The sequence below is a fragment of the Genypterus blacodes genome, unplaced genomic scaffold (genome assembly GCF_046128005.1).
Source record: "Genypterus blacodes isolate CSIRO-AG114 ecotype Tasmania unplaced genomic scaffold, CSIRO-AGI_Gbla_v1 ptg000171l_1, whole genome shotgun sequence".
Classification (NCBI taxonomy): Eukaryota; Metazoa; Chordata; class Actinopteri; order Ophidiiformes; family Ophidiidae; genus Genypterus; species Genypterus blacodes.
The window spans coordinates 120,001-133,116 of NW_027466972.1; the positions used below are offsets into that span (position 1 = coordinate 120,001).

General features: G+C 46.3%; 1 protein-coding gene across 1 annotated transcript in view; it reads right to left on the minus strand.

Annotated features, from left to right (window-relative positions):
- Positions 1-10,743, minus strand: part of slc35f4 (solute carrier family 35 member F4) — a 19,815-nt gene extending 9,072 nt beyond the window's left edge. Inside the window, exon 1 of the mRNA XM_076167750.1 lies at positions 10,515-10,743. Within this exon, the coding sequence (XP_076023865.1) occupies positions 10,515-10,743 (229 nt within the window). The remainder of the gene's footprint in view (positions 1-10,514) is intronic.
- Positions 10,744-13,116: the final 2,373 nt, after the last annotated feature.

A 13,116-nucleotide genomic window follows, 5' to 3' on the forward strand; every position in this document is an offset into this window, starting at 1 on the left:
TCCCTCTGCACCGCCATAGCAACGGTGTCTGTATGCACTGACGCATTCGCACCATTCAGTCCCCTTTTGTCATTCAGATTAGCCGATACTCGTCAGTTTGGCACACGCCGCTTTGTCTTTGCGGATCTCGGGTTTACTCATCACACGAGGTTAAAGGGAGGAGGAGAGAGAGAGAGAGGGAGGGCGAGAGAGAAGCATGAATGGTGTCTGCATTAATCAGAGTGGAGGCTGGACACTAATAAAGTGCTGTCTGTCTGCTGGACCTTTCATCATCAGGCCCCACAGACAGCAGGAGGAATGTTGGAGGATGAGGACACCTAGTGGTTGAATGAGATGGATTGCATCACGAACATTGACTGGGACATCAGGACAGATCGTTGGAAACACGTGATACATGGCATGACTCATGATAGATCGCTCATGCAATCTGAGACCTTCAATTATGATAATCACAGACATTCAATGCTTCTTTGTTGGAGTCTGCAGATGATTTTGGTTTGAGTTTGTGTAACTTTGTGTTTGTGTGTGATGGAGTAACATGTTGTATGCTCCTCTCCATCCTGGATCTGCATAGGGATCGAGTTACACTTGTGGAAGCTGCAGGAAGGTGCAGGTCACTTTATTGTTTGTATTTTGTGTTATCCGCCACATGATGGCAGTGTTGAGCAGCTCCTTCTGAGAAACATTCTACTGCACGTAACAAGCAACAAGCTGAATGTCTTGATGCAGAAACATTCATCTGGCAGTAACAGCCTTATAAATAACACGTTGTTGCTTTTGCCTATTAGAGGATCTCAGCGTAGAACAATATGTCAAGTAAATGGCTTAAATAGTCTGAGTCAGCCAAAATAAGCTGTCACTTGATGTACAGCACAACAACATACACACAGCGCACGAGTGTAGGTCAGCAGTTCTGCACCCACTGGAGCCGTTACTCGCCGGGCGTTATAACACTCTGGAGAGCGTAACACTAGCGGCGCTCCAGGAGTCGCTCAGGCAAAGCTCAGATCCCGCTCGACGCTATGGTGTGATTATAAATAGCACCGAGCGAGCAGGCATGGGGACAGGACCGGTCCAAAATAAGCACACGTACACGGACCGGGTGGTGAAATGAGAATTCATCCCTCGTGAAAATAACTGGTTAAACTAGAGCAGCACGTCTTGTCTCTGGTGGTTTCTTTCCACCTCCTTCCATCATAATTTCTCTTCTGAGCATCTTACTTTCCGTTCTGGCTCTGATCTGGAGTGGGAATGATGCTGCTGCTGCTGCTGCTGCTGCTGCTACAAGTTGTCTGTCACTCCGCCTGCACCGTGCCAATTTACGGAAGGAGCAGTCCTGGCCTGGCCTGGCACTGCTGGCTTTGGCCTTCTCTGAACAAGACACGCAGCAAAATATTATAATGGTTCTCTGCGAGGCGCTGGGGAAGAACTTACTGCACACTGCTGTTGCCCTGTGCAGGCTTGTTGAGCCAACAGGGTGCACAGGGCATTTTGCAGTTGTACTATTGAATATGAATCACCTTTCCTGTTCATGCCGTCTGCACTCTGTTTGCACTCAAGCTATCACAGCCACACTCTGGTTATTACAGCCGAGACCCTCACAACCCGCAGTAGTCAACGATTCGCGTCTTCTATTTTAACGCAGATGGCAAGAAGCATTAATAACAAACTGGCAAAGGAATGTGACTAAATATATCGTTTAGCCCGTAGGCTTGGCAGGGTGAGCCCACTGTTCTATTTGAGGGCTTGTTTGGTATTGATGATGAGACCGAGCAGCTTGAGGGATGTGATCCTCCACTCAAAGTTTAAAACCCTGCAAACAAAACAATGTAAATAAACCTGACTCACTGAGCATGTTTCTCAGTATTAGCAGATGCATGTAGGGTTTTTGCTCGTGAGTCATTTAGATACACACACACACACACTTTCACGCCGACGGAGTCGTGCCAGAACGCAAAATCTCCACACGTATGCTGCACGGTGTAGGTAATATTGCTTTATCAAAGATTGCTATCAAAAGAAATAAAAGAAGGTAAAAATAAAAATAATTAATTAATAACTTTAATAAATTAAAGTTCTCGGGGCACCACCCTGTTTGTTGGCACAGGGAACCAAGATAGCAGATAATTGACCTAACTTTAAAGATTCACCATAAGTTTTAATTATCAATTAAAATTATCAGATTAATTAATAAATTAATAAAAAGGGGATAACTCAAAGATTAGTTTTGCGCTCGAAATCAGTCTAGAAGGGTGAGACTTGACGTGCGTAGAGGCTGATAATCATACAACATTCAGAGCAAACAATTTCAGACACTTCTTGTTAAGATATGAAAAGATTTATTTACTCACAATAATAACTAAGGTCATTACTATCAATAAAACAAACCGGAAAACATAAACAATGTCAAGAAGTTCAAGCAACAACAGATTTGAATACAAGGAAGACAAACTGGAGTGTGTGTGTGTGTGTGTGTGCGAGTGTGTGTGTGTGTGTGCGTGTGAGAAGGGATGATGCACAGGAAGTGGCAGAGTTATAACACGCCCACTAGTACGATCTGGATCAAACTAAAATGGCGGGACCTAGCTTAGAAGCAGGCTATGTAGCAATGGCGGCTAAACACATGTGAATGGGAGGGGTCCCAAGATGGCGGCTTTCTTCCTAGCTCCCTATATGTGGGTGTGTGCTGGTGCGTGCGTGCGTGCGTGCGTGCGTGTGTGTGTGTGTGTGAGAGTGTGCTCCGCCCCTCGACGCGGCAGAAGATGGGCAGAGACAGACTTGGGTTTGTGAATTTGTGAAGCAGGCTGAGAGGCTCAAGCAAGGCTTACAATACACAAAATTACAGTCAAACACACGGAGATGTAGCACATTAGCAGTTTACCAGAACAAAGAATTGAGAGAGAGAGAGAGAGAGAGAGAGAGAGAGAGAGAACGGCGCACATGCAATCGGTGTTGATTAACACCGAGGAAAAATTAAAGAACACACTTGTAATATTAAGCTTAGTTAAGAACACATGGTATCCTATATCTAATGCACATAATATCACTTCCTAACTCTTGTCTGCCCAGACGTCTAAGCCTTACTTGGTGGAATTACGTCCGTGTTGTAATTCACCGTAGAGGTAGTCGAGCAGTCCGTGGTGTTGAAGATCCAGTTGGGTCGCGGGTTTAAACAGATTCAGGCGCTGATGAGTTGATCATGGGGCCAGTCTGCAAGTCCTTGATTTTCCTGGTCCCAGTGGGAAGGCCTGGTATTCGGTCGACGGGGAATTGGGAGAAAACAGGAGGAAACGCTTCTTTCCTCGGGTGTAGTCAGGATTCAGGTCGAGCCAACCAAAGAGGGATCTCCACGGGTTTAGAGAGGGAAAAGAATGTTCACTGAACAAGGGTTGGGCCTTTGTTCAGGGAGAGAGAGAGGTCTCTTGACGTCTTCAGCAGTGGAGCAGTGGGACAGAGAGAAATCTTGGGTTCGCTGAATTGGGAAAATCCAGGGCACATTCTTCAGTTTCTTTGTGTGGAAGAGGTGAAGGGGAGAAGGCGCTTGAAGAAGAGGCTAGAGGAAGAGAGAGCGAGTTGAGGACGACTCAAACCTTTATAGCTCCCCACCGATAAGGTGTGAAAAAGGGGTTGACTCTAGGTACCGTGGGTGATGTTTTATGACTCTGTCCGAAGACAAAGGATTCTGCTTATCTTCAGGCCACATGGAAGCCATGTGGCTTAGGCTTTTGACCTGTGTCGTAGGCCCAAGTATTAATACTTGAGAACTGGTATTTGCCCCTACATATCCCCCTGATGATCTTGAGGCGAGGGTTGCAGCCACAGTCTCCAAGAGCAAACATTAGGGCGAACAGTTCATAAGTCCTCATCACATGGTCCAAGTCCTGAGAGCAACCTGGAGTTGGATAATCCTCGGGTGCGGAAAATGTTCCCGAAAACAGTTCAATAAGGCTTTTGACATCTGGGCAGTCAGTAAGGCATGTCTGGGCAGAATGAACTAAACTAGACTACCTTAACACATTATTGAGAGACATACACAGTAATGTTACAACCTGTCATTCTTTGGTCATTGTCGTTGACAAAAAGAAAAAACCACGACGTGGAAATTCAAAGGAAAAAGAAAGAGAAAGGAAGGTTGTTACTGTTAGTAATCTGCTTCTCGGAGGAGTAGAAACAGTTAATAGTAGATGAGTGGTCTGACGTGGGACACATAGTGGAATGTGAGTCGGGCCCTCAAATCTGCTGTGTAATGTTCGAGTGTTTGGGCAGTGTGTACCCCCCCTTTACCAACACTGAGGTGTAGATGCGACTGGCATTTCTTTGTGGACAAGGTTCCCTAGGAATGGTAGGAGTGGAGTGGATAAGGTGTTGGGAATTGACTCTGGCTTGGTCCAGGGGCATCTTAGGCTCCCTTGGATCCTGCCTTCAGCTTGTGGAGCAGGCTGTTAAAGTGTGAAGGTGCCTGGTCCTGTAAGACTGACAGAGAGTCCTTATCAGTCCTCCTGTGGTCATCTTTTGACACCTCGAAGGGGCTTTGGGAAGCATCGAGTTGCTGTATCAACTCTGTCAGGCACTTCATTATCATTTCCTTTATGTAATGTTCTCCAAAAGACTCAAAAGTCTTCTCCTTTGTCTCGCTCTGCGGTCTAGGACCCTGTTTGAAGCGGACATCCCTTCTCTTTGTGAAGGAGTTCTGGTTTTGGAACCTATGCTGAACCTGAGAGGGGCCTCTTTGGCCATGTCTATGGTTCTTTTGTCCACCCCGCAGGTGGTAGGGCAGGTGTTTTGGGAGTGCAGCGCCACTGTCTACACTAAAGGGGAAGTCTTTGCAGCCTTCCAATTCTAACTCAGTCTGCTCTGATGACTGGATGCCTAAAACTCTCACCTCATCTTCAGGTGTATCAGTGGGACGTACAACTGTCTCCCAGGTCATTTGGGCGATATTCTTAATCTCCTGCATGGTGGGTTTACCCTGCTTACACATCAGTGTGACGTGGATTCTCACACAGGGATGGAGGTTGTGGAGGAAGAGAGAGCGGAAGAATCGATTTTCCTCCAGGCCCGGTTCAGTACTTCCTTGAAAGTAGGCACTCCTCAGTCGTCTGTAATATTCACGGGGCGGTTCTGTTCGCTTTTGGTGAATATTCATGGCGCTGAGTGTGGTTGATGTCTCATCAAAGTATAGCGAGTACTCCTCACGTAGGGCACTACATAGCCTGGTGTAGCTGTGACGGATACGAGACGGCTGCGTTTCAATGAAAGCACGAACGCTCCTGGAAGCTGTTTTCCAGATGAGCTTTAACTTCTCACGTGAAGTGGCGTGAGACAAATCAACAAGGGAGTTTTCAATTTCACTAAGATAATTGTTAACATTAGCATCCTTGTTTATGGGGTCAAAACGCTCAAGGTCCTGGGCAAGGGAGTCTAGCTGACGCATGCGCAGGCCTGTTATGTACTCCCGCTGGTATTCATCTGATTCTTCAGATGAGGAATACCGATGCTCGCTCATGTCATCACGCTGTGGGGCATGGTTACTTCCCTTTCGTGGTGAAGGCGGCATTTTAGAGTGGCGATGCCTAGGGGTCGCCTGAGGGGAGAGTGGCTGAGGTATGACCGAAGGGGAACGGGGTCGAAGCTTGGCTTCACCCAAGTGTGGCAGATTTGTGTACCGATCGTGGGTCGGTGGACATGACATGCTGTTAGCTGGAACCTGGGCAAGAGAGTGGAGATGTCGCATGTGCAGGTCTGTAGCATACTCCCGCTGGTATCCATCTGACTCTTCAGATGAGGGATACCGATGCTCGCTCATTTCATCAGGCTGTGGGGCACGTTTACGTCCCTTTCGTGATGAAGGCAGCATTTCAGAGGGGCGATCCCTTGGGGGCGCCTGAGGGGGAAGTAGCTGAGATGTGACCTGAGACGGGTGGGGTTGAAGCGTGGCTTCACCCAACTGTGGAAGCTTCATGTACCGATCTGGTGTCGGTGGACATATCCTGCTCTCAGCTGAAACTGTGGCAGAGTAAGCTTCTGGGGCGCGTGCCACTGGGTTTGCTGCCCCCCTTTGGTCAGTAGCATAGCTAAGCACCTGGTGAGCCTCTGCACGCGCGGCCTGGCTCTTGTGCAGTGCACTCTCGTGCTTAGCATCTTCGCTATCCTGCTTAGCATGACGGAGTCTCTGTGTGCACTCTGCCAACAGGGAAGTAGTGTTCTGCAGCTCAGAACAAAACGCCTGATTCTGTGATCGCTGGCGGAGGTCCTTTGCCTTAAGGGTTACGACCTCGCCACTAAGTGTGGCTATTTGTAAATGAGCTTTGTGATGGCAGAACAAAAATAATTGACCAACTATCTCCTTACTAGACCATCTTTGTCCGCTAGGTTCATTAACCATTCGAACTAAATTGGCGATCTCAGTGTCACACTGAGCTATGGTGTAGCCATCAAGCTCCTCTTTCTCTTTTACAGAGACTCTGAGGAGTTGAGCAACCAAATCAGGCAGTGAGGTATTCTCACCTGCCTGAGGAGTTTCAGCTCCATACTCTGATGGAGTCTGGTTAGTCATATCTATCCCTTTGAAGCAAGGAAGAAGGAATCTAGTGACAACTAGGGGGGGTCTCTGCAAACACTAATAGTGATGACAGCTGCCCACCAGATGGTGCTGTCCTGGTTACGGTGCACTGGTCAGGGCACTGTAAGTTAAGCTCTTTCTAATGCAAATTAGACACAAGCAACAAGATTCTCTCAAGGTAACCACTTAGCATATCAATGACTGTCACAGCAGGAAGCACAACAACACTGCATGGGACACAGACAGAGACAGCACTCAGCAAATCGAAATTTTTAATCTAAAGTTATAAACTTTAAAAAAAAAATCCAAACCAATCTGAAAATTGCTCGTATGAATGTTGTATGAAATCAACAGTACCACGCCTCACACGGGGCACCAATTATATGTAGGTAATATTGCTTTATCAAAGATTGCTATCAAAAGAAATAAAAGAAGGTAAAAATAAAAATAATTAATTAATAACTTTAATAAATTAAAGTTCTCGGGGCACCACCCTGTTTGTTGGCACAGGGAACCAAGATAGCAGATAATTGACCTAACTTTAAAGATTCACCATAAGTTTTAATTATCAATTAAAATTATCAGATTAATTAATAAATTAATAAAAAGGGGATAACTCAAAGATTAGTTTTGCGCTCGAAATCAGTCTAGAAGGGTGAGACTTGACGTGCGTAGAGGCTGATAATCATACAACATTCAGAGCAAACAATTTCAGACACTTCTTGTTAAGATATGAAAAGATTTATTTACTCACAATAATAACTAAGGTCATTACTATCAATAAAACAAACCGGAAAACATAAACAATGTCAAGAAGTTCAAGCAACAACAGATTTGAATACAAGGAAGACAAACTGGAGTGTGTGTGTGTGTGTGTGTGCGAGTGTGTGTGTGTGTGTGCGTGTGAGAAGGGATGATGCACAGGAAGTGGCAGAGTTATAACACGCCCACTAGTACGATCTGGATCAAACTAAAATGGCGGGACCTAGCTTAGAAGCAGGCTATGTAGCAATGGCGGCTAAACACATGTGAATGGGAGGGGTCCCAAGATGGCGGCTTTCTTCCTAGCTCCCTATATGTGGGTGTGTGCTGGTGCGTGCGTGCGTGCGTGCGTGCGTGTGTGTGTGTGTGTGAGAGTGTGCTCCGCCCCTCGACGCGGCAGAAGATGGGCAGAGACAGACTTGGGTTTGTGAATTTGTGAAGCAGGCTGAGAGGCTCAAGCAAGGCTTACAATACACAAAATTACAGTCAAACACACGGAGATGTAGCACATTAGCAGTTTACCAGAACAAAGAATTGAGAGAGAGAGAGAGAGAGAGAGAGAGAGAGAGAGAACGGCGCACATGCAATCGGTGTTGATTAACACCGAGGAAAAATTAAAGAACACACTTGTAATATTAAGCTTAGTTAAGAACACATGGTATCCTATATCTAATGCACATAATATCACTTCCTAACTCTTGTCTGCCCAGACGTCTAAGCCTTACTTGGTGGAATTACGTCCGTGTTGTAATTCACCGTAGAGGTAGTCGAGCAGTCCGTGGTGTTGAAGATCCAGTTGGGTCGCGGGTTTAAACAGATTCAGGCGCTGATGAGTTGATCATGGGGCCAGTCTGCAAGTCCTTGATTTTCCTGGTCCCAGTGGGAAGGCCTGGTATTCGGTCGACGGGGAATTGGGAGAAAACAGGAGGAAACGCTTCTTTCCTCGGGTGTAGTCAGGATTCAGGTCGAGCCAACCAAAGAGGGATCTCCACGGGTTTAGAGAGGGAAAAGAATGTTCACTGAACAAGGGTTGGGCCTTTGTTCAGGGAGAGAGAGAGGTCTCTTGACGTCTTCAGCAGTGGAGCAGTGGGACAGAGAGAAATCTTGGGTTCGCTGAATTGGGAAAATCCAGGGCACATTCTTCAGTTTCTTTGTGTGGAAGAGGTGAAGGGGAGAAGGCGCTTGAAGAAGAGGCTAGAGGAAGAGAGAGCGAGTTGAGGACGACTCAAACCTTTATAGCTCCCCACCGATAAGGTGTGAAAAAGGGGTTGACTCTAGGTACCGTGGGTGATGTTTTATGACTCTGTCCGAAGACAAAGGATTCTGCTTATCTTCAGGCCACATGGAAGCCATGTGGCTTAGGCTTTTGACCTGTGTCGTAGGCCCAAGTATTAATACTTGAGAACTGGTATTTGCCCCTACAACGGAGATAAACCCGGGGCTACAGATGGTAACGTGTGTGTGTGTGTGTCACCGCAGAGCCGAGCCGAGCCGAGCAACATCCCCCCCCAAATCAAATAACCCCCACAGTCTGACTGGCAGATACGCCGGCTCTATGGGCGCTATTACACTGCACACCTGCTCCTGCTGCCTGAAATGACATCACAGACCATATCAGAGCACAGCCTGTAGACAGAGGGGTGGATAGATTCAGGCCTGTATATTGGGGAAAATAGGTTTACAGAAACTCCTCTTCTTCTTCTTCTTCAGCTGTCTGTTTCGGTTGCCCTTCTTCCATTAGGCCGGCGAGGATGAGGAGATGAATTCCCTGACAAAGAGCTGTGATTGTGTTTGTGCTTAATCTGCTGCAGCTGACACCGCTGATGTATGGCAGAGGGTTAATGAGAGACGGGATTGTTTCCGTTCCCAGCTAGGTGCTCTCAGCTCGGGCACAGGGGCCTCAGCTGGACTCAGGGCCCCCTTAATGCGTCCGCTCAGTGCCTCAGAGATTGAGAAGTCAGACAGAGGAATGTCAGGTTGCCACGGAGCACCGCTGGTAGATGCAGTGATGGGAAAGTCTCTTTTATGTCTCAGTCAGGGGGGAGATGTTTGGGAGATTGCATGAGGAGGTTCCAGTTCATTTGGGACGGAGAGCTTCAGCACCTGAGTACCTGATTATCATAACATTAGCATTTTTGTCTGCTTATATAATATACAATATATATATGTAAAATCATATCCTGCCACAATGACTACAGGTGGATTATGTAACATGGAGGTAAAAGCCTCTGGGCCCTGTGATGTTTCCCCTGCAGGCCTGATTCTCACCAAACCCCAGTCTGAACACTTTATGTGTGAAACCTAAAGGACGGTTTGTCTTCCTCACCTGCTGTGACGCCGCTGCTGGTGGTCGCACCTGCAGTGCCAGAGTCTGTAAGATCATCCCAGAAAAAAAAAGTGCATCATCAGCCCAAAACTCTGCATTTCTAATTCCAAGTCATCGCCTCCACGTCAGCTAAATGTGTTGGGCCGCTGATTGGAACCATGTGGACCAATCAGATCATCGAGACGTTTAATGTGATTTCCCTCACAGCTACAGCGTAGATGCCCAACACGCTAATGTCCACATGCATCACAGGAGAAGCTGCTGCGTTTGTCTTCTGGGGGAATTGATGGTTTTAATTAAGTGCAAACATTTGAAAAACACCCTGCAACACATTAGAGCGCAGTTTGAACAAATCCCTCTAATGGAAAAGGCTTGTGTGCCTCTGTTTAGTCTCTCTCTCTCTCTCTCTCTCTCTCTCTCTCTCTCTCTCTCTCTCTGTCCCTCTCTCTCTCTCATGTTGTTGTCACAGTGATTGATAGCCCAGCAGCATCATGCAGCCTCCAGCTGATATAGTGACACTGAGTGACAACACACAAGCTGAGCGTTGCTCACTTTCTCAGTTTTAGAGGCACAACAGCCCAAATAAAATCCAAAACACACACACACACACACACACACACACACACACACACACACCCACACCACATTTCTATCTCCCTTAAACAGGCTTCACCCTCTGCAGTTTGGGTTTATTATTAACAGACATATTTTCTCACATCCTTCGTGCATATGTTCAATCGTCATGTTTTGTTGTTAAGAATTCCTCCTCTGATCTGACACCTCGCACAGGAAAGCGTGAAAATGGTCGCAGCACAGCGCAGCATCTTCATCAGTCTACTTTAGTTTCTGCATCCTCTCACTTACTTCTATGACTGGAGTAGCCCGGGTTGTATCCATAGTAGCCGGTGATCCTCAGAATCCGGTCCTCGATGTCGTGCACGCCGTTGGCTGTGACTTTGGTGCCGCCGTCTGTGGACGTGGAGCGGCTGCCACCGGTCGGCGTCGCTTTACCCGGCAAGTGTGTGTTGTTCAGGGGCTCCAGCCGAATGCAAGGCTCGTCTCCACTCTCCGACACACTCCCGGTGGTTGTCATTGTCACGGTCCGAGGGGGGCAAAGATCCGATGGGAACGGGAATGAGCCTTGATCACAAGGCGAGAGACCCCAGGAGCCGCATCAACAATTAGCAGGAGGAGGAGGAGGTGGTGGAGGAAGAGGAGGAGGAGGAGGTGGTGGAGGAAGAGGAGGAGGAGGAGGAGGAGGAGGAGGGCATCAGATCCACATTCACATTCCCACAGTGATGCTCCAGGACGCAGAGCAAGGTTATCAAACTCCAGACCCTGACAGACATCAAACACTAGAGGGCGTGTCACTACTATAACATGGGTCACTGCGGGCATCAAGTCACACACACAGAGTGACTGTCGAGAATCAAAACAATATGCGTGGAGCTTCTATTATTGTGGCAAATCATTCATAAATACAATTAAGAGCATTCATTAAGAGTTATAAGGAAAGAGTTAATTTGCATAAAGAGATGACGATATTTTTGTACCCTGATTTTTTATTTGAGATAATTATCAGTTCGATTGCTGTATGCAATGTAAAACTAAATTATCTTTTAAACAGATTTCTTCAAATGTGAATATGTGGCAGACTTTTGTTTAAGTGTATGATGAAGACAGCAAGTGGACATGAAGCTGCGTAAAATGTCCTCACTGAACCAAATATGTCCTCTTGTTTCTCCCTCAGCTGTCTTTTGTTTTGGACGACTCCAAACCGCAGAGAAGACACCTGAGGTAGGAGTCACTGGGAAGGCTGGAGCCAGTAAAGGTGGTGAGGGCAGTAATCAGATTACCTTCAGAGTAATCAGGTTACTCTTGCTTACGGGTTACTTGCTTTAATCAATGTAAAATAAAAGAGTTTGCGAGCTGAAATCAAACTGTTCAGAAGTTTAGATGCATTTCTACCATTTTATGTAACTACAGGCCAAAAAGAGTCCAAATAAATAGCCAGGCATTACATTTTAATGAGTCTACCTCCATTCAGTGCCCCTGTGGCTCTGCTGGGCTCCTCTGCCTGCCCAGTCCTGTGAAGCCTTCAGTGATGTTGCCATTTATTGTTCACTATTAAATATTGATGTGCTTCTGAGAGAGGGGTCTCTTTGGCACACACGCTTTACAGATATTGACTCCACTCTTCCCTTTAGAGAGGCTCTCTGTTGTTGTAGTGTTCTCAGTGTTTTATTGTATAAGCATATAATAGCCCACAGATCAGGAAGTCTGTGCAGGTTCCAAATAAAGTTTCCTATTATTATTTTCAAGTCACTTCTTGAGACGCAAATTCATTTCCAGTAAAGTAAACCCCAGAACAATCTCTTTTCCTCAGCTGGCCAGTGGTTCCGTGGCTGCCTGGATGCTCCACTCCACTGGATCCCCCAGTTTGCAGAAAACATGCTGAACACTGGGCTCCAAATCCAATAAGACGAGATGCAGTGTTTCAGTGTGTCTCCGATACGCCTCTTTCCAAGTCCTGCACACTTTGTGTGAAATCGATTCCCAGCGTGTGGAGAATTTGTACCCTTGTTGGCATTGTTGTGCAGTCACATGCTGAGCTTTACGATGCCCTCGGACGCCAAGTGCTTCCTCCCCCTCGCTTACTTACAGAACCAATCTCCACTTCATGTTCCTTTGTTTCAGTTTTGTTTGTGGTCCAAAGCACTTATCTCACACATTCAGTTCACTTCAGCTTTGTGGATACAACAATGAAACGCCCAGAAAGTTTCTCAATGCCGGTTTGAGAATTGCTAATTTATTATTGCCCACTTTTTTATAAATCTATGCAACAACAGTCTAAAAAGTTTTCTCCTCTCGTCTACTTACAATTGAGTGTAGTTTATGCGATACATAATGAAAAATAATGTGTTTTGGTTCTTTCCTTTCATGTATAAAATATTCCTCTAAGATATTTTATTGTATTTGCTGTTAATGTATTTTTAAAAACAGGATTTAACCCAGGGGGAGACGTGCTCCTTTACCACAGTGGGGCTCATTAAAAGTCCTTATAGCTCTAAATACAATAGGAGACAAGTTTATGCACGGGCCCTGACAATGTGTGTCCGGGCTTTTTAGATTTTAATTGCACACATCGGGCATGAGAGCGTAATTGTCAAGTGAACTCTCAAGGAAGCATTCAGTCCATTGAGGCAATTTCTTCAAAGCTATTTGCAAAAAGAGAAGCTCATCATATCTTCAGTAATATCATCTGTAATGGCCCCAAGGCAGTGAGGAGGCAGGGAGGTCGATGCTTCCTTCCATCGCTCAACTAACAGAATTAACACTGAGCAATTATTGTCCTTTTAAATCTCTCTGCCATAATCTTAATTTCCTCTCCTCTATCGGTTCCACTTCAGCAGAGCGAACTGAAGCACCTCAACCCAAAATCCAATCATTAGAGGCAGTTAAACCT